A 21,881-nucleotide genomic window follows, 5' to 3' on the forward strand; every position below is an offset into this window, starting at 1 on the left:
AATTCATTTGTAAACCCAAACCGACATATAATTTCGTTTTAATTGTAAAATCTAAACCCTAACCACTTCATTTGTGAACCCAAACCGATATATAATTTTATTTGGATTATAAAATCTAAACCAAAACAATATTTAATTTTCCTTAAAAAATTTATACAGAATTTGTTTCCTTAAAAAATAATGTATAGAAGATTCTGATTGGTTGAAAAGGAAGAAGTGAACAAAAAGGTTCAGCCTAGGAGTGAACCTAAGTATTTTTGTAGTGTAAATTATACAATTAGTAAACTTCAAAGACTTATTAATTTTAATGATTTTTTTGGTTAAAGGATAATTACGAATATGCAGTATTTTCACAAGTGCCAATTATTCTTTTTATACATAAATAATGGTAAAATGTTATTTACAAAAAAAAAATACCGAAGAAAATAACGACATTTTGAGAATATATACAAGCAACAAAAAAACAAAAGTGTATATTTATAGTATTATTATATAGTCAACGACATCTTGAGAATTTGGAATTTTTTCCCTTCACTATGGCTGATCCAAAACTGCGAAGTTCATCTGCAATATCTGCTTCCAAACCGTGCAATTTGGCAAAAGAAATAAAGATGCCTTAGCTTACGTTTCAATTCGTTAATTAACCTCAGGAAATAAATAACATAAATTATTAATTTCACTTGTACATAAAGACTGAAAATATGACTACACATGCAAGTGTATAAAAAGAAAAATGTGTTAATGAAATCACCACTTCAACTCTTTATAAAAAGATAACTATAAAGAGTTGGGAAATTACGCTGGTTTTCGCTTCAATAAAATCACCACTCTAGAGGAGTAATTTTGCAGCTTCATTGCAACCGGCCAACCGTCCTCGGCTGCCATTGCACCATACTGAAGACAAATTATAGAAAGAGCAAAATAAGTGACAAAATCTTAAGCTCAAGAAAAATAGAGTCAGGGGAGAACTTAAATCTAAAACAAACACCAGACTCAACAGTATCCATTGCTTCCAACTTAAATTTATCATATACATGTTAGTTCTTTTAATAGGTGCAAAATTCAACTGCAAGAACAGTCAAAGTCTTTGACTCAAAGACATATCAATTAGAAATCGGTTACACTGAATAAATTGACTATTTACCAAAACCAAAACGTGATACCTGGTCACGTCTTTCTCCACCGATGAAACGATCCCGTTTTCCCTAGGCTCTGGCTCGGCGGCGGTGTGCAGTTTATAAGAAATACACGATATCATCAGAAAATATCAACTCAAAAAAAAAAAAAAAAAAANTCAATCAAAAACCCAAATTGAAAGTAGAACTACTGAAATTGAAATCTTCCTGCAACAGAGCAAAACAACCTAAACGGATCAAAACCAACATGATTTAAACACTAAATCACTGCAAATAACGAACACCCAAACATATATTTTACCCTTCTTTGTCAATTTCCACCTCACCAATTCGACTTGGATTGATGCATGTGACTCCTCACTATGAGAGGGTGTTGTATATCGTCGATGAATCTGACTCAGAGGGATAACGACTGAGAGGGATCGAGAGTGAATGATAAGACAAAACAAATTTGGGATCGAGTTTGAGGGGTTTCCAGTCGAGTTTCAAAGAGATCGACGAGAGAAGAGATTAGCTAATAAGTTTTAAGATCGACGTTACCTGTTTCCGGTTAGTAACAAAAAGACAATTATGTGACATGGTAAAAAAAACTGATATGTATTATTTGTTATAATTAAGATTCTAAGTCTCTCCACTTAGGGGCTTAGGGGCTTTGGGGCTTTGGCAAGAAAATTAGAAACTTGAATCTAGTGGAGAGACTTGAATGTATCTAACCAGACTTAGGGGCTTCGGCAAGAAATATAAAATCGGACGCACTTAATTATGTTTTTTGTCCCAATATAATTGGGTCAATTGAACAATAAATAAAGAATTAAAGCCTTCAAGATCTGTTAGTTTAGGTAGCAGGCCCAACTTATATATCAGATATTTGAAAGGTACGTACACAAACATTATTGGCAAACACAAACTGGAATGTGTAATGTACCTTGTGTGCAATTTAATAAAATTGGAATGATCGATACATCTTATATAGTACCTTTTTTTTTTTTTTGTCAAACATTATATAGTACCTTAGACTATGAAATTACACATTAAACATAAAATAAAATAAAAGATATTATGCTTATTGTGGTGTCTAATCTATAGCATGTGTAATGTTACATTCTTGTAGTTCCCTTTTCATTTCAGGAAAACTTTTGTTTAAAGAGACAGTCCGTGATAGGGGCCAGGTGGGGTGAGTTTAAACCTTTTTATTCCTCAAAATAATTAGATGCCGACAAATTATGTCTTAATCCATAACTAATCTACTTTCATATATGGCATTGATTAATTTCTTTATACACTTTTGAGGATATGTTGGTCTCTCAATATATAAAAGTTATGCTCAGATATATCGCAACAATTAAATGACTTTATAAAAGAAATAATAATAATCAGATTCTTACTTCTTACAATACAATGTAAACAGATTTCATCATTGATGCGTAAGAAGAGAAAAGTTGTATACATAAAAAAAAAAAACAATTACATTTGATCTTGCTATGAACATATACATGTGAAAATAGGCAGACTTTGAGAACAAGAAAAGTAAAACAGAGGGATATTGGTCTTGTCATTTTGTATATATAACTTTTGAATATTTTTGTTATGATTTTATTTATCCAGATGATCACTAGCCTTTTAAGGAAGTATTAGAGTTCAAATCTTTCATTATAGTTATAAGTAGAGATGTCAAACGGGCATGCCCGCGTTCGAACGGACTGACCGTGTTGGTCTCGTATTTTCAGTGATCCGCCGCGGACAGGTCCGCCACTGGCGGTGGGCGACGTATCACTGCCCATGCCCGCTCCGTAAGCTTTGCGGACTAACGGGCATCTCCGCGGGCTTTGACATCTCTAATGTAACGACCTTCACTTTCTTCTTGTTTTGCTTTGTTAAGTAGGCCTGTGAATTCCTGATCAATCATCAGGATTAACAAATATTATCAACCCAAAGCAGAGAATAAATTTTAGAATACAGAAAGGAACATTAGCAGATTTTTGAACAATTTACAGCATAGGAGAAGAACCAGAGGACCAATTCCTCGACATCATTCAAAGTTGGTCACAATTTAGCATTTTTATGTCATTCTGTGCAACAAAAATGACTACAAATTCCAACATGAAAGATATACTATTACTTGTATTGTTTGGTTTCCAAGAATAACTTGACAAGTTGATTTTCCAAACACCAGCACTGGAGTATCATAAGACATCAAGACCACATACACAGGGCAGAAATACAAAAACTTTACTGAGGAAAAGGAAATACCATGAGTTCAATAATTTCTTTATGCAGTTCTATGTTCACCATGATCTTTCAAGAAATTCCTTGATCCATCGTGCCCAAATTGAGGATTTAAAGTAGGCCTGAGAGGGAAAAAATGCAGCAGGTCAAATTCAGCTAACTCATCAAGAACAATCCAGCAGCTTGCTTGGTAAAGTTTATAGGTCAATCCGGCGACAATGATCTCTATGGAGCTTCGAAGTTACTGCCATAGTAAGCCCTTGTGTACTAGGCAGAAAAACTTATAGCATTCCATCACATTCTACTTTCTTCCTACTGCTATAATTTCAATTGCAGAAAACTGAAAGCATATGAGATGTGTGATTAACACTGTTGCCACATATGACACTCTTCTTAGTAAAAATATTTCACGTATGCTTTTACCTCTGAACTCCAGGAAATTGGTAAGGTCTCACAGAGGGGCTTGGACATGGAAAAGCTTCTGAACCCCATGCTTTTCCATTGAAAGGTTCCAGGCTCCTAAAACAGATAACATTGAAGGGTTCCTATTATTTTCTCGGCTTAAAACTTTGTGCAACATTTAGAAGATTCAAGCAGAGAAAAAAAAATCATCTGACCATAAAAACTGGCTGAAAGCATGATAAATTACAGCCAGAGTCGCTATAAAACTAAAGCATGTGTATGTTCTTAGTCGTACCAATCTGATGCTTCACTCTCTTGCTAGTACAATTTGAAATCATCTGACCATAAAAATCAGTTGTAAATCTCTAATTGCCTTGTTAGTTTTAGAAATTGAGAAGACATGGTAAGATGATTTACAAATTACAACTGATTTTTATGGCCAATCTCTAATTACCCGATGTAAATCTGTGGGAGACGAAGACGAAGAACGGAAGAAGTAGAAGATGAAGAATGTTCCATCAGGTAAACCGCAGATCCGCAATCTCCGACGGGCATGACCGCTTGAATCCGCCGACCAAACGGGTTTGGTATGCTATACCCGCAAAAATTTGGGCTTCAATATCTAGGCCCATGCCTGCTCCGCTACGCTTCTTATTGGGCTATGCCCGCGGGCATCTGGCCCGTTTGACATCTCTAGTTATAAGATAGCCACTGATTTCAACTCTAAAATATCTCCACAATATTTCCAATAAACGTTTTCCTTTTAACATTAACGAACGACGAGTCAACTGAATTAGGTTAGTCTAAATTCAAGAAAATTATCAAGTGCGCAATACTAATTTTTATTATTATTTTCAAGAACTTGACCAATGACTTATTAGAAGTCAAGGACGAAAATACTCACCAAAATCCCTTAATTTCTGCTATATTCTTCTCTCTAAAACTATACTTTCTGGGTATCGAAATGATTACCATTATGTCAAAAACATAGTATCATATTAAAGGTTTTTCTTATACATAACGTGGAAAGGCCACAACCTTATATACATGTATACAACTTTGACCTAAGTACATAAAAGGTAATTACTAAACTAATACACAAGTATAGACTAATTACATAAGAGGACATATCCCACTTAATACCCCCCCCCTCAAGTTGGAGTATGGAGATCACAAATACCCAACTTGCGTATAAAAGCATCAAACTCTGGACCACCCAGAGCCTTAGTAAGGATACCCGCCAATTGCAATTTCGTCGGTACATGCAGAGGAGCCACAACACCACGAACTATCTCATCTCTTATAAACTGACAATCCTTTTGAACATGCTTCGTCCGTTCATGGAAAACCGGGTTGCGACTCAAATGTATAGCCGACTGATTGTCACAATGTAGAGGAATGGGATGCAAACAATCAACGCCAAGAGACTTAAGCAACTCACGCAACCAGAGAACCTCACTCACTGTATCTGCCATTGCACGATATTCTGCCTCAGTCGAAGAACGAGAGACAATATCCTGTTTTCACGTTTTCCAAGAAATAGGATATCCACCCAACTGTATAAACCAAGCCGTTAGAGAACGACTCGTACGAGGACATGTAGCATAGTCCGCATCACACCAAGCGATTAAACGCAAGTCCGAGTCCGCACACAAGAAAATGCTCTGACCTGGATGACCCTTAAGATAACAAACCGTTCGTATCGCCACATCCAATTGCTCCGTACGTGGTGCATTCATAAATTGGGAAAGAATGTGTATCGCATAAGAATGTTTCGGATGCGTAACACCAAGATAAATCAACCGACCAACCAAACGACGATAACGAGACGGATTTGGTAGAAGTTTACCAACCGCATGTTGCAACTTATGATTCTGTTCAAGCGGATGAGAGATCGGTTTAGCACCAAGTAAACCCATTTCCGAGATAATGTCAAAGTGTATATTTGCGCTGACACAAATACATGCCAGAGGAGTTTCGAGCAACCTCAATCCCCAAAAAATATTTCGAGATCCCGAGATCCTTCATATGAAAACAGGAACTCATGTAAGATTTGAATTCTTGGATGAGAGCCACAGAGCTACCAGAGACAATCAAATCATCTACATACACAAGAACATGAAGACGAAGGAGACCAGTATCATCAACCACAGTAAACAAAGAATAATCCTCGATAGACTGTGTGAACCCGTAGTCAAGGAGAGCAGAAGAGAGTTTCGCAAACCAACATCGCGGAGCCTGTTTAAAACCATAAAGAGACTTGTGTAAGCGACACACTTGAGACTTGTCACTCGTTTGAAAACCCGGAGGTAAGCGAATAAACACTTCTTCCGTCAAATCTCCATGCAAAAATGCATTATGGACGTCCATCTGATGGACCTCCCAATTAGGAGAAACCGAGACCTCAAGGAATGATCTCACAGTAACCATCTTACATACCGGAGCAAAGGTTTCGTCATAATCGAGCCCCTCAGTCTGATGATTACCTAGAACCACCAAACGAGGTTTGTAGCGCTCAAGAGACCGATCAGAACGATACTTCAATGTAAAGACCCACTTACAACCAAGAGCCTTCTTTCCTTCAGGCAATGTCTCAACGGTAAACGTACCACTCTCTTCAAGTGCTTCAATCTCTCCACGGACTGCCTCACGCCAATGTTCATTCTCAGAAGCTTCAGCATATATTTTGGGAATAACACCATCAGTAATGGTAGCGAGGAAGGCGCGGTGATGATCAGAAAACCGAGAACAATCAACATAATTATCAATCAGATAAAACGTAGAGTCCACAAAATCACTATCAGACCCAACATGAGTAGTGTTAGTAACATAATCATGGAACCGAGTACTGCGTACCTTGGCTCGACAACCTTTTCCCATTTGTACTTCAGGTACAACGAGAGGCTGTTCCTCTGTTTCCCAAACAGAGTCGTGAGAAACTATATTGGACGTGTCAACGTTATCCGGTAGCATAGGCACGATGACAGGTGAAACAGGTTCAACAAATGCAGGAGTAAGAGGCATTGTCGGGGGAACCGGCAAAGACTGATCAGCAACCGGAGATAAACAGACATTGTCATTAGGAGACGAAGGAGGTGGAGCAATCGAAGATGGAGAGACAGGAGCAAGGTCAAAACAATCATCCTCAATTTTTGTCGGGAGTGACAATAGTGGCGAGGGCGAAGATGAACCATCAAGCTTCGTTGTAGAAAACGGAAACTCTTGCTCGAGAAACACAACATCTCTAGATGTCGAAATGACCTTAGTGTCTAAATTGTAAACCTTCCAACCTTTCTTCCCGAAAGGGTAACCAATAAAAACAGAACGATTACTCCGCGTTGCAAACTTATCACCACTATGTTTTTGATTATGCACATAGCAAAGACAACCAAAAATACGTAAGTGAGTGAGGGGAGGAGAGAGATTATACAAAACTTCAAACAAACTTTTTCCTTTAAGAACAGGCGTGGGAGTGCGATTTATCAAATAACCTGCTGTCAAGACACAAAGACTCTAAAATTCAACCGGAAGATAAGCTTGAAAACGAAGAGCCCGAGCAACATTCAAAATATGTCGATGTTTACGTTCAACACGATTGTTCTGTTGAGGCGTACCAACACAAGATGTCTCATGAATAATTCCGTTATCCCGGAAATAATTGGTAAGACATAGAAATTCAGAACCATTGTCGCTCCTAATGGTCTTAACCTTGCATTCAAATTGTCGTTCGACAAGAGAGATAAAATTCCGAAGAGTAGTGGGTGCTTCTGTTTTATTTGGCAACAAATAAATCCATAATGCTCGAGAGTAATCATCAAGGATTGTGAGAAAGTAGCGAGAACCACAAATGGAGGGAGTCCGATATGGACCCTATAAATCACAATGAACTAACTCAAAACTCTCTGATGTTTTATTAATGCTTAACGGAAAAAGATCACGAGATTTTTTTGCACGAATACAAACATCGCAAGAATTAAAATCAAAACCACTACTAATACTAGAATCCGACAACCGCAACAACTCCATCGCTTTAGAGGCAGGGTGACCTAATCGCCGATGCCACACATCACTAGACTGCTTCTCCATAGATTGTGCCATACGCGCGACCTCGAGACCTCTACAAAAATAAAGTCCATGTTGCTCCTCACCCACTCCAATCACCATCTGTGTGATGCGGTCTTGGATAACACAAATCTTATCAGACAGCTGATAAGACAACCACTTTCTTTGCTTAACTGTGATACTGAAATAAGATGACATTGCATCTCATCAATGAAAAACACGTTATTTAACCGCAATTGAGAGCCTAAACGAATATTGCTTGTCCGTGTAGTCAAAGTGAGTCGACCATCCGGCAGTTTAATGAACATGGGAGCCATATCCCGCACATCTAACAGAAAATCAACATTACCGGTCATGTGATTCGAAGCACCAATATCAATAATCCAAAATTCAATAAAGAATTTACCCGAGAGATGCTCATGAGAATTAAACTGCGGGATGGATCGGAAAACCAAAACAGATTAATTTACGAGGTACTATAAAAAAAGATGTTCGAAGTATCAATCCAGTCTAATTCTAATCGAATCAAAATATTATTACCCCAAAAAATGCAAAAAAAAGAAAAGAAAAACCAAATCAAAATCGAAGATTAAACACCCCTAATTTGGAGCAACAATGTTTAGAACTTTCTATAGGCACTAAAGCTAAGTCATAAATTAAAACAAAAGTCTTTTACTATTTTATTTTTGGTAGGCCCATGATCGTTAGTGAATGATATAAACTTGTAAGTCTCCTTTACAAACGTTATCCAGTCTTTCTTTAGCTGTTCTTTTCACTGATATCTTTTCTCTCTGCTTATGTTACGTTTTATTTTGGAAAGTAATATGATGACACCACGTAATTACCATAAATTTCTGCTCTCAATTATTAGAATGTATCTTCTAATTAATGAGTAATGTTATTCTTTCAACTTCATAACTGATTAACATAGATCCCTTCTCGAGAAAATGATTACGTTTTAGTGTTACACAATTTTCAATTAGCAATGTTTTAGTATCATGACTGTAAAAGGTGATAACACTACATGCATGTTTTTTTTTTCTGTTTTTTTTTTTCATTTAATTTTGATATACACTACATGCATGTTGTAATCTATATATATATAGTTAATTTTGCTCACTTCTCCTTCCTCTACATCAGCATCCACTTAATCATTTTTTTTTGCATAAAAAATACTATTTTTAATATTCATTCATTGCATATTTATTAATTATAATTAATAATAGTAAAAAATAAATAAAAAACAAACTAACTCAAATTAATTAAATTTTAAAATAGTATAAATAATAATATAATTTTTTAGTAAATAATAAAAATAATAACTATCTAAAAATGAATTAAGTAAATTAAATGAAAATTTTAAAATAGTAAAAAATAACACTATAAATTTGTTTTAGTGATAATGTTATTATTAAAATTATAACCATAAAATGATTATATTCCAAAATTTAGAATGGGTTAATGAGTTTTAGAATGTAAGTAAGATTTTAATGCATGGTGGAGTAAAAAAACAAGTTATGTAAATGTATTTACAAAAATCTAAACATGAAAATAAAATTGAAGTGAAACATTAGTTTCTAAGAAACATATACCATAAAGATTTATTATTAAATTTTACTTATAAAAAAGAAAAGATTAATTACTTAACTTAACTTAACTTAAAAGTTTTGATCTAAAATAAATACATTGTAAGGGGCACACTTTTTTTTGGAAAAACTATGAAAAATAATTTTGAAAAATAATTTTGAAAAAATAGTCTATCTAAAAAAACAAAATCAATGGTCAGGAAATATAAAAAAAATGATATGCAAGCCGTTACAAAAAGTGGCATGTGATTTGTGTAGCATATCTCATAAGGTATATTATCAACTCGAGCTACAATTTTATAATATGATATAAAACATATATAACATATATAATATATATATATATATATATATTATCAAATGTTTTGTTATCAAATGCTTTTAACCCAAAACATTGGCAAAAACAACATATTCAAAGTACACTATGTTTTTTTTTAGAAGACGAAGCTGAGGTTGCATCAAAAAATTAACATCTGCAAATAACATATGAGATTTTAGAAAAATATGTAGCTTGGATTAGTGAATAGATATTCATTGTGGGGTTTAAATGTTTCATCGTTTAAGCATTCTTGACATAGTATGAAATTCTATTATGGCAGATGATGCATTTGGACAACCTCATTGTAGCGACATAGCAGTAAAATTATTCATGAAACTTTGTATATTCGCATTTAATGTAGGATATCGATATATTTAAATGGTCTTTATAATTAGGACATTGGCGTTAGAACTTTTAAAATTATGTTTTCATGGGATATGAATATGGAATGAACTCTTTTAAAAATAAAAGGTCAGAAGATTGTCGACAATATTATTGCTTTGCAGCCGCTAGCTGGATCTGAGTGTCATACTCACTGCTTTTTTTGTCATCCAAAACTTTGGAATTTCTCATTTTGTTTGCTTGTTAGGATGGATCTAACCATACCCCTCATTTTTCCTCCAACTTTGCCCCCACTTCCAGATCCCTTACCCATTCCAGAGAACCCGAACCAGCCAATCTTCTTCTATTTGGATCTGGATTCGCTGTCCGTACCTCGGGGTGTTGACCTACAGCGGATTCCGCTATGCATTGAGCGGTTGTTTCAGGTAAATGGATATAATGGTCCGATAACCATTACCATTGTTGCCATAGCTGGGACAAAGAGTGAGATAGAGAGGGTTAATTTAGTTTGGGAGAGAACGGTGGCGGCGGAGGTTACGTTTCAACTAGCTTCTGACATGGGGTTTAGAGGTAAGCAAGCTTCGGACATGGCTATTGATCTTCTAATATTTCAGCAGCAGATGATAACAGGGCCACCAGCGCTCTTTGTTATTGGATCTTCTGACGGAGACTATGAGACTCGCCTTAATTTGTTGAGAGATGCGGGCTTTACGACTGGGTTTATATACCGCACAAACCAAGGAACCTTGTTCAAAATAAGTACGGTATTTATATAGATTTATCTTTTAATATTCAAATTATATTCATATTCGATGATTCTAATTGATAAAAAATTTAACTAAAATCCCACGTAAAATCGCAAATAGATATAACAACAAATATTATCTTTAAAAATATATATGTTGTATATCACTGAGTAAAGTAAATTATATATTTATATTTAAAAATTGGAATGATTATATTTGAGCTCAACAATTTCTATTGATAAAAAATATTTTAAATTAAAATTTCGCGCGTGCGCGGGTACAAATTCTAGTTAATTTATAATGATTAGAGGATATACACTACACGCATGTTGTAATTAATCAATTTATATGTGTCGGACTGTTGGGCATTACAACAGATATACTAGTGGATTTTAAAACAGTATTTTCATATATCAACAATAGTAAAAGAAAAATACTATAGTTTATATGACAATATCAATATATATGCTCTATAGCCAAAGAAAAAGTCTTACACAATCGACCGTGTGGTGGTTTGAAGAAACTACACAGAAGTAGGTCAGAGAACTGCATTATTTTATCTATTAGCTTACCGGTCCTGTAACTGAAACTTTGACGTTGGAAGCCTAGTAACCCTGTTGATCTCATTTTATAAAAATACAACCATGATTGTATAATGTATTATATATCTCTACCAGCACGCCAATATCCCTTTCCATATAATTAAAATTCATTTAAAAGTACCATTGCCTATCCAAATTCTTTTTTTTTTTTTTGATCAAAACCTATCCAAATTCTATACGCCATACTATATGTAATAAACTAATAACCATAACTCATTTTCATGACGTATAGTCCGCTCATTACTCCGCATCATTTTCTGTTACTCATATAACATATTGCTTTTCTAACCAAGAAACTCACTACTAGCTATGGTCTATTTATCTTTATCATGACAATATATATACACACACACATAATGCTAGAAGCTTCTTCCTGTATTCACTTCGTAAAAGACAAAAGTAGACCGAAGATATATATGAAAGAAATATTGAGAAAGACATCTTTGGCGACCCTTATATTAAATGTCAATAAGCTTGTTTTGAATCAATTTCGTGGCAATTCCGCCAATTTTATACGCCTTTAAACTCCATAGAGGATCCATATATACTATTAGAAAAGTCAAGGCCTCAAGAAACTCCTCAATTTATTCTCCTTCTTAATTAGTGGAGTGGATTATAGAAAAGTGATTATTGATTAACTCGTAATAACGGTAGAAGAAAAAGAAAATACAGAAGTCACTGTTGAAGTCTCAAAATCGAATGGACGAATACAAATCAAATGAGTAAAAAGCCTATAAAAATAGACTTTAACATAAAAGAAAATTGTAATGGACATTAAATAGACGCACATTGCCAAATTCCACATTTAAGTTCTAAACAAATCAGTCTAAAAACGGAGAATGAGTTGCATTATTTTTAGTAATTTGAATAACACGGAATTTGCAAATTGTAGAAAGTCTAGAGAACGGAAATTGTAGAAAGTCTAAAGAACGTCCCCAACCCAAAAAAATAAAAAATAAAGCATGCAACATGGAACCACACATAAGAGCACCCTTCTTTACGTTAATTCTCTTTAAAGCAAGTCTTCTCTCTACAACTTCTATTTTACCAAATCATCTCACTTTCTCTATCTCTCAAAAAGAAGAAGGTAAACAACTAAACATGTCCAAGACAAAGACGACCCTTCTCTGTTTCCTTCTCACCGCCATCATCCTAATGAATCCATCGTCCTCCGCCCCCACGGACAATTACATATACGCCGTTTGCTCTCCGGCTAAGTTCTCCCCTGGCTCCGGCTACGAGACAAACCTAAACTCTCTCCTCTCTTCCTTTGTCAGCTCCACCGTCCAAATCCCATATGCCAACTTCACCGTTCCTAACAAAAAGCCCGAACCGGGGGTTACCGTATACGGTGTTTTCCAGTGCCGGGGCGACCTCGACCCAAGCGCCTGCTCGACGTGCGTATCACGCGCCAACGCACAGGTGGGAACCTTATGTTCCAACTCGTACTCCGGGTTCTTGATGATGGACAGCTGTCTGGTCCGGTACGACAACAGTTCGTTCTTTGGGATGCAAGACAAAACGTTGAGGCTCAACAAATGTGGGCAGGCGATGGAATTCAACGACCAGGATGGGTTGACCAGAATAAGTGACGTCATCGGTTCTTTAGGTTCCGGAAGCGAGCCCTACAGGACCAGTGGGAACGGGAATGTTCAGGGGGTGGCTCAGTGCATGGGAGATCTAAGTACAGCACAGTGTCAGGATTGCTTGTCTGATGCAATCGGACGGCTCAAATCTGATTGTGGGATGGCTCAGGGAGGATACGTTTACTTGTCCAAGTGTTACGCGCGTTTCAGTGTCGCTGGCAGTCACGCGCGTCAGACCCCAAACTATGGTCAGTCTTCCTTTATTTGTTTTTATTAGTAGTATAATAAAAAGTCATAGTCACACGAGATTAAGAAAATATACAAATGTAAGTAATGTAACCATAGAAAGCAACATCTCTAGTCAAGTCGAGAAATATGAGAATTATTTAGACGATTAACTTTTAAAAATATTAATAGTTTACTAATCAAACCATATTCGAATTTTAAACCCGTGAAATGTTAAATTATTGACAGAAGGAGAGAAGAAGGACAGTAAGGATGATAACGGAGTTGGGAAAACATTGGCGATAATAATAGGAATCGTCACCTTAATCATTTTGCTCGTTGTGTTTCTCGCTTTTCTTGGAAAGCAATGTAGAAAATTACAAGGTATATAGGTTTTTTATAATTTAATTTTCGTTTTTGTTTGGTTCAGATATAGACAAGATCTAAAATTACTACGTGTATGCCTTTTGCAGATGAGAAATGGTGTAAATGAAAAGACAAAGTGGGAAAGAGATCACCCAACGACTCGAGTCGAGCCACTGCTAGCTAGTTGTATTTTTGTAATTTCTTTTTGGTTCTCCCTCATAAGATGTACGTCGTAGTTATAGTAAGTAAATTAATATTTATATTATTGTCGTTTCGAATCGATTTATGTATAATTGTCGGACTTATATAGGCCAAATCGATATATTCTTCTTTCATGTGAATGAAACATTCGATTCTGTATCTATAAATGCCACTTTTCGTCTATGCAAATTTAAAAGTAATTAATTAACAAGAAAACACACACATATGTTTAAAGAAATGAACGTGTCAAGAATAATGGAACACAATAAACACGAAATATATATAGGTTAGAGATCCAAAAAAAATAAAATCATTTTGCTCGTCCTATTGTGTATGGCAAAACGAATCTTTTCTTCTTATGGCATCATTATTTATTCTCATATTGTCTAAAGAACTCAACTGAAGACTTGGCCTAAGACTATATAGAATGGTTGTTTTTTTTCAATACCTTCCACCTCAATTTTTAATACTCCACATCATTTTCTCTTTCTTCCACCTAATAATTTAACACCCAAATTAATTTTAACCCTCCAATGGTTTTGTTTAATTAAATTCAACACCTTACCCTACTATTTTCACTTTATATTTTCATTTTTACTTAATTTGATAACAACAGATTTCTAGTAATTCAAAATTAATAAAAGTTACATTATTATTTTTTTAATTTAATTTTATATTTTTTCTTAATATTTTAATATAACAAAAATAAAAATTATTATTATTAAAACAAATAAAATTACACAAACTTCAAATTCGGAAAATACAAACACACAGACATTTGTGTTTAAAAACTTCAAATTTAAAAACCTCTTTAATCACGGAACATCCCGAATTTTGCCCATATGTGTTTCACTAGATCTGCTTGCAATTCATGATGGACATTTGAATCACGTAATTGACATCTAGCACGCACATGATTTGCAAAAGCAGGTAGCACCTCGGTAGAGAATGGTTGTGATGTACTAGAACCACTTGCCTTAGACTGATCATAATCAGTCCAATGTTGCGCATATGTATCTCGTTCATCCTCAACAATCATATTATGTAATATAATACATGACCGCATGATCATAGCTAAATCGGCTATGTCTCACAAACGTGCTAGTTCGCGAATTATTTTAAATCGAGCTTGTAACACTCCAAATGCATGTTCAATGTCCTTCCGACATCCTTCTTGGTGTTGTGCAAATAACTTGTCTGGTTTACTTTGAAGAAGACGAATTGATTTGACGAAAGTTGGATAAGAAGGATAGATACCATCAGCTAGATAGTATGCCATATCATATGGGCGTTGGTTCACAAAGAAGTTCACTTTTTGAGTATTTCCTTGTTCAACATCATCGAACACTGGTGAACGATCTAGAACATTGATATCGTTCAATGTGCCTGGACACCCAATAAAAGCATGCCATATCCATAGATCATGAGATGCAACTGCTTCAAGAATAACAGTGGTGGTTCCCTTATCTCCTCGAGTAAGTTGACCTTCCCACGCCGTAGGACAATTTTTCCATTCCCAGTGCATGCAATCAATACTTCCAATCATCCCTGGAAACCCCCGCATCTCGCTGACATGCAAAATTCTTTGGAGGTCATCTTGAGTTGGAGCTCTGAGATACACTTGCTCATACAAATGTATGATTCCTTTACAAAATCTACGCAAGCACTCCAATGCTGTAGTACCTCCGATTTTGATGTACTCATCGACCGCTTCTGCCGCCATACCATATGCTAACATTCGCATAGTTGTGGTACATTTCGCTAGTGGGGATATACCTTCTTTATTGGCTGCGTCAACTCGTTGGGTGAAGTAGTTGTCACTGTTTGACAGGTCACCAACGATTCGGAGGAAAACTTGTTTTCACATCCGCAATCGACGACGAAACATTGCATCATCATATGTAGGTTGATCAGTAAAGTACTCGTCAATCAATCTTTGGTTCGCGGCTACATGATCTCTCTTGAAATATTTTCTCGTGCTACGACGTGGATAATCTTCTTCTATTTTGTTTCGACGCTCTCTAAACCGGTTCACGATATATCTTTCTTCAATTTGTGACTGTCGTTTGTAAGCTTCAACATCAAAAGGAAAATCATATGGATCCATTGAGGATTGTGTTATTGATATTTTTTTAGTAAGATGTGGATTGTGTTATTGGTATACAAAAAGGAAAGAATGAGGTTTCATTTATAAGAAATTGAGTGGTTGATATCATTGGATTCCAAACAAAATTTACATTTACTTAATTAATAGATATCGATTAGATTTTGTGATAAAGCCGAAAGGCACAAATTTCATTGTCGGAGAAAGAGCCAAATATTAAAGAAGAAAACAAAAAACACATTATTAAAGAAGAAGAAAACAAGCACACATTATTAAAGAAGAAGAAAACAAGCACACATTATTAAAACACAAAGATACATACACACGTTATTAAAGCAGATCGAAACAAGCACACATTATTAAAACAGAAAATACATAACCAAACCAGACAGTTGAGAATAGTTAATTTCCAAATAGATCGTGACTCAACTTCTCCAACAACTCTTTACTTCGGTCATCAAGATGCTCTTTTTCACTTAGCTTTAGATACATCTTCATCTTCTTAGCTTCATTTCTTTCTTTCATTAATTGGTTTGCCTCCACTTGCATCACTCTCACGAGATCTCTTCGATCCACTGCTCCCAGATCCAGTATTCCCTTCTACTTGACTACCATAACGTGGTTGATCACGAACAGCTTGCCATTCTGACATTAAATTGAATTGGCCTTTTGTAGAACTTGAATATAATTCATACGCTTTTGCCAATACATCATTCTCCGACCAGCCGCTTTGTTGTAAACGCTTGGCGTTATCATAAGCACCAATCCATTTACCTATTTTTTGATTCATGTAGTTGTAATGATTTCTGCATGAAGCTCCGTCGCGAGGAGGATGAAATAAGCAATGCTCATTACAGTAGTCAACAATTTTACCCCAATCAGCTTCACTTTTTTGGTTTTTACCAACAACGCTGTCTGTTCCATATTTAATCCATCCACTCAATAACACCAAATTTTGCTCTGTTGTCCATTTGGGGCTTTTCCGGCGAGTTGGAGTTGAATCTTCTGTATTTGGAGTGGCTTCAGCACTGTTCATCCCTCCAAGAGTTACTTGCGTAGAAAATCCGGGAAATTCAATTTCTTTAACATCTTGAACTCTTTCATTACCCGTTGGAGTAGAAAAATAAAGAGGTGGTTGAGATGAATATGGCATCATGGATCCATAATATGGATTATAGTTTGGAACATATGACGGGATTGGAAAATTTGGTGGAAAGCCATAATTTGGGATATTTTGAGATTGGTTGAAATAAAGATTTGGATAATTGTTGGGATTTGGAAATGGAAAACGGTAATTAGTAGAATTTTGGGTAGGATTGTTGTTAGGATCCATTCCCAAAAAAAAAAATTTGAAATAAACAAGAGTTTATTAGAGAAGAATTTGAAAATATAGTAGAAATGTTGGTTTTTTTTTGTGTCGGAATAAAATGAAGCAAGTCTTTATTTATAGAGTTTTAAAAATGATGAATTTTGATATAAAAATTATTTTATAAAAAAAAATTATTTACTATATAATAATTGATTTTGAAATGATAAGATAAAAAAACATCTCCAAAATCTTACTGTCCAATAAATATACGACACATGTCTCTCTCATATATTTATTCCTTTTTCTGACAAACAAAAAAACAAAAAAACAAAAACAAAAACGAAAATTGAATGTGGGCATGTGTTTGTGGGGTCCAAATTTTTTTATTCAACCGGTTGAATGAATTCAACAGAAATTAATCCACGTCAGTTTTTTTTTTCAACAACTCCATTGGAGTTATGAAACTGTTGAATATTTTTTTTAACACCTCCATTGTTGATGGTCTAATAATATCCTTTTTTAAATCATTAAAAATTGTAATTTAAAATTGTAAGCCAATTTGCCAAATGGTTTTTATGACTTTGAAAGACCAACTAATTCTTTTCCATATTCTTTATTTTCTGATAGTTTTGACATGTACCATCGATGAGAGATTGCTTAATAACCTGGTTCTTCTTCTATACATTAAACTAATAAATGAAATGTATATGTTTGAAACTCTTGATGTATAAGAGAAAAAAAAAATAGTATCATATGGTATAACAATAACATTTATCAAAGATTCAAAACTTCCACGTATTAGAAAATTCGCTTTAGTAAGAATACTCAATCTACATGTTCTTTAAGGGTTAGTTTGATGTCAAAACTCAAAAGAAAACTTGAAGAATTATGCATTTAGCCAATCTAGTGGACAGTGTTTATGGGGCCGATCGATAACATACTTTATAGGCCTTAATATAAGCTAAGGGAAACTTCGTTCAGCCCATTGAGCATCATCCCTCGTGGGTTACCCAATAAAGTGACACTTCGTCTCCACGAAAGAGTCTCGTCGGCGATCAGCTCATCAAAGTCATCATCATGATAGATATCATAATACTTTACGAAGAAAAACATAAAAAAAAAAAAAATGAAATGAAAGTGATAAATATCAAACCGCTGCATACGAAGAACCAAACCCACACACCTTTTACATGTGTGAGAGAGTGAGTTCACAAATAAAATATCCAAATCCAATAAGCCACAAAACCTTTTTGAAAAAAAAAAAAAAAGAATTAAATAGAAACAAGCACTTAGCCACCGACAGATGTCTAATTGTATATGGTCCTCAGAAATCAAAAAAATCAAAAGAATAAACACGTGATAATTAACCAGTCTAACCGGTCACACCAACCGTTAGTTCCCGGTATTAAAAAAAAAAAAAAAAGCAACCACATGCTTTAATCAAGCAAATTAAAGACCCTTCTTTAAAGAACAACAAGAAATACAAAGCGGGTTATAAAAATTAGACTCCTCTCCAAAAGTGTGTTTACCAAAACGAAACCTTCCTTTGTTGTTGTTTCTCTCCACTTCTTTCTTTCTTTCTTTCTTTCTTTTAAATTGAATTGTTTTGTGCACAAACAGAGAGAAGCTAGATAACGTAATTTGAGCGTTTTTTTTGTCTATTGCAATGGAAAGAGATTTTCTGGGTTTGAGCGACAAGCAGTATCTGAGTTGTAATAACGATGATGGTGTCGGAGTACGAGGTTTGTGTTCTTCTTGTCTCTAGGATCTTTTTATTTTTAATGTTTATATATCGTCCAAAAGTTTTTTTTCTATATTTTAATATAAATTTCAGATTCCGAAACTTAAAATAAAAGATTCCATTAAATCTTGAATGAAAAGTTAAAAAAATTTATATACTTTTAGGGTTGTTGAGTAAGAAGGCAGCTAGACAATTGGGGAAGGCTAAGGTTCTTGCTACTTCAAATTTCATGCCTGCTTCAGATTTTCAGGTTGGTTCAACTTAACTAACATTCAGCTCAGTCTCTTTAATTTAGTTACCAATTAATTTGGTTTCCTAATTTTTTAATAATTCTGTTAAATCCTTGTTGTTTACTTGGTAATCTAATGGTTTTATAAGCTAGCCTACCGGATAATCATAATTTTTTACCATTTAAGCAATTCTTTTAACACACACATTTAAGAAGTTGTGTTATGTTTGTGTCCCACACACATCCAAATCATAATTGTCATCTTGTGTTGTTGTGTATGTGTGGCCAATACCAGAATTTTTTTCTTAATATTTTATTAAAAGAAGTTGTGTTGATAAGAAAGAGTTTGTAGGGTCGTTTGCCAGCCGCAAAGTTAGGGACAAATTATATAATCTAATTAAAAATATATATGTGGCGTCTGGCGTTTGGATCACGGATCACGTTTCATATTGGCAACTTTTTTTTGTTGTAAGAATATTAGAGACATGTAATAATGTAAAGATGTTGACGTCGCAGGAGGCTAAGGTGTTTCCGGGTGGATACCAGTGGGGATCAGTTTCCGCGGCTAGCGTTTTCCGCAGAGGCCAATTTGGTGGTGCGTTTCAGAACGCGACCCCGCTATTACTAGGCGGATCAGTTCCTTTACCAACTCATCCTTCACTTGTTCCACGGTATTTATTTTTTTTTTAATGCTAAAGAATTCAACAAAATATTGTTACTATTTTCATATTTGTGATTTTGGTTATGTGCTTTGTGGAAACAGAGTGGCTTCTTCGGGATCAACTCCTCCTCAGCTCACTATCTTCTACGCTGGAACTGTTAGCGTCTTTAATGACATATCTCCTGATAAGGTATATATAATCAAGATTCCATACGATTAACATTTTACACATGACATGACACGTTCTAATAACATAGGCTAATGATGATTTATGAATAGGCTCAAGCCATCATGTTATGTGCTGGGAAAGGTTTTAAAGGTGAAACTGGAGAGAGCAGCTTGAAGAAACAACAACCGGTTCGAGAAGCTGAGAAAGTGTATGGAAAACAAATCCATAACACTGCTGCTGCTGCATCGTCAAGCTCTGCCAATCACAATGATACTTACTCAAAATGTAGGGACAACAAACACGTTGATGTTGCCACGACTAATGCAATGAGCATGATCGAATCATTCAATGCAGCAGCTCCTGGAAACATGATTCCTTCGGGTATAATCTTAAAACATATCTTTTCTTTTCTTTTTCTTCTTTCTTTTTTCTTTTTGGAAAAATCACATAGAATATATCTAAAACTCAAAAATTGCTTTCTTATCAGTTCCACAAGCTCGGAAAGCATCCTTGGCTCGGTTCTTGGAGAAGCGCAAAGAGAGGTATGATTTTTGTATTTTCCTTTATAAGAAGAAGCTCGAGCTTTTGCAACTGAAATCATAACGAGTTAATGTTTTGTTGGTTTCAGGCTTATGAATGCAATGCCATACAAGAAGATGCTTCTTGATTTGTCGACAGGAGAATCCAGTGGAATGAACTACTCTTCTACTTCACCTACCTAAAAATCTTTCTTGATTTCTTTTTATAAACCTTTTTGAGGTTTTTTATTTTATTTTTGCGATGGTAATATGTTATTTTTAATCATTAGATTATGATTATAGCCTATACCATTTATATATATTTACGTGCGGGAGAAGGCGTTAGGGCGTCTCTGTATTTGATCATTGTTTGTAATGCTTTGATCTATTATTGTAGGATTATTACTTTATAACCTTAAGCAATAACAGATATACGTTTGTCATGTCTGTCAAGAATTTAAGATCGAATAAATATTCACTATTGTTATTAAATTATCTTTTTCTGATCACAAACGAAAATTTTGGATACATTTGCTAAAGAGAATAAATACCAAATTCGTGATCATAGATATTTATATTTATTGAGGCAGAGAAATTATATCGTAGGAAAGTAGTAATGGTGAAGGAGATGTATATCTCCATAGAAAAGTTTGGTGAGGAGGACCGAAAATAAAAACAAAAGAGCTGTGAAACTGTAAATTCATCACAAAAAATACGTTCATATTTTATGAGTGGATAAGAACGAACGATCCTCGTCTTATCAGTATTGCATATCTCACACCATTNGTCGAATAAATATTCACTATCGTTATTAAATCATCTTTTTCTGATCACAAACGAAAATTTTGGATACATTTGCTAAAGAGAATAAATACCAAATTCGTGAGTAGGAACCATAGATATTTATATTTGTTGAGGCAGAGAAATTATATCGTATGAAAGTAATAACGGTGAAGAAGATGTATATCTCCATAGAAAAGTTTGGTGAGGAGGACCAAAAATAAAAACAAAAGAGCTTTACTTAACCTGTGAAATTGTAAATTCATCACAAAAAACACGTTCATATTTTATGAGTGGATAAGAACGAACGATCCTCGTCTTATCAGTATTGCATATCTCACACCATTTACTCTTGTTGTCTTTTCATGCCCCCACCAAGTTGTGCAATTGGAACTACCAGTCTACCACTACACAATTCAAAAGTACATTGTTGGGGCTAATTTTAGTCCGTTTGTGATTTGTTATATCAACTGATGGATTCTTATGATTCCTAATGCTCATTTTAAGTGTTATCTCGTTCATTCTCAATTAAATACACTCTTCTTAGAAAGAGATTTTTGTGGAAATTATG

At 34.8% G+C, this 21,881-nt stretch overlaps 3 protein-coding genes, 1 long non-coding RNA gene and 1 pseudogene across 12 annotated transcripts; 2 read left to right on the top strand and 3 right to left on the bottom strand.

The window, feature by feature from the left end:
* On the bottom strand, positions 356-1,846 carry LOC104701712. 2 transcript variants are annotated; one of them, XR_002032570.1, is made up of 4 exons: positions 1,677-1,846; positions 1,164-1,548; positions 800-894; positions 356-573 (listed from the first exon to the last, which is right to left on the bottom strand). It is a non-coding gene; the product is annotated as an uncharacterized LOC104701712 (long non-coding RNA). The 2 variants fall into 2 exon arrangements; XR_753884.2 differs by having other exon boundaries at positions 1,164-1,846.
* Positions 2,531-4,312, bottom strand: LOC104701713 (SAC3 family protein B-like). Of its 7 annotated transcripts, none has more exons than XR_002032897.1 (5): positions 4,219-4,312; positions 4,060-4,102; positions 3,786-3,881; positions 3,387-3,484; positions 2,531-3,030 (listed from the first exon to the last, which is right to left on the bottom strand). XR_002032897.1 is itself a non-coding variant. In XM_019228164.1 (3 exons), exons 1-3 carry the CDS (start codon positions 4,281-4,283, stop codon positions 3,406-3,408), a joined length of 240 nt encoding a protein of 79 aa, XP_019083709.1. In that variant the 5' UTR covers positions 4,284-4,312; the 3' UTR covers positions 3,230-3,405. The 7 variants fall into 7 exon arrangements, 1 of the variants encoding a protein (XP_019083709.1); XR_753889.2 differs by having other exon boundaries at positions 3,980-4,102; XR_002032896.1 differs by having other exon boundaries at positions 4,060-4,312.
* Positions 12,356-13,960, top strand: LOC104701714 (cysteine-rich repeat secretory protein 2). Of its 2 annotated transcripts, none has more exons than XM_010417454.2 (3): positions 12,356-13,255; positions 13,485-13,616; positions 13,706-13,960. In XM_010417454.2, the coding sequence occupies exons 1-3, from the start codon at positions 12,391-12,393 to the stop codon at positions 13,723-13,725; spliced, it is 1,017 nt and encodes a 338-aa protein (XP_010415756.1). In that variant the 5' UTR covers positions 12,356-12,390; the 3' UTR covers positions 13,726-13,960. The 2 variants fall into 2 exon arrangements, with proteins under 2 accessions (XP_010415756.1, XP_010415755.1); XM_010417453.2 differs by having other exon boundaries at positions 12,369-13,255; positions 13,482-13,616.
* Positions 14,611-17,236, bottom strand: LOC104704809 (annotated as a pseudogene).
* On the top strand, positions 18,672-20,973 carry LOC104701715 (protein TIFY 7-like). Its single transcript, XM_010417455.2, has 7 exons — positions 18,672-18,954; positions 19,118-19,203; positions 19,699-19,853; positions 19,946-20,033; positions 20,123-20,393; positions 20,500-20,554; positions 20,641-20,973. Exons 1-7 carry the CDS (start codon positions 18,879-18,881, stop codon positions 20,732-20,734), a joined length of 825 nt encoding a protein of 274 aa, XP_010415757.1. The 5' UTR covers positions 18,672-18,878; the 3' UTR covers positions 20,735-20,973.

The sequence above is a fragment of the Camelina sativa genome, chromosome 7 (genome assembly GCF_000633955.1).
Source record: "Camelina sativa cultivar DH55 chromosome 7, Cs, whole genome shotgun sequence".
Taxonomy (NCBI): domain Eukaryota; kingdom Viridiplantae; phylum Streptophyta; class Magnoliopsida; order Brassicales; family Brassicaceae; genus Camelina; species Camelina sativa.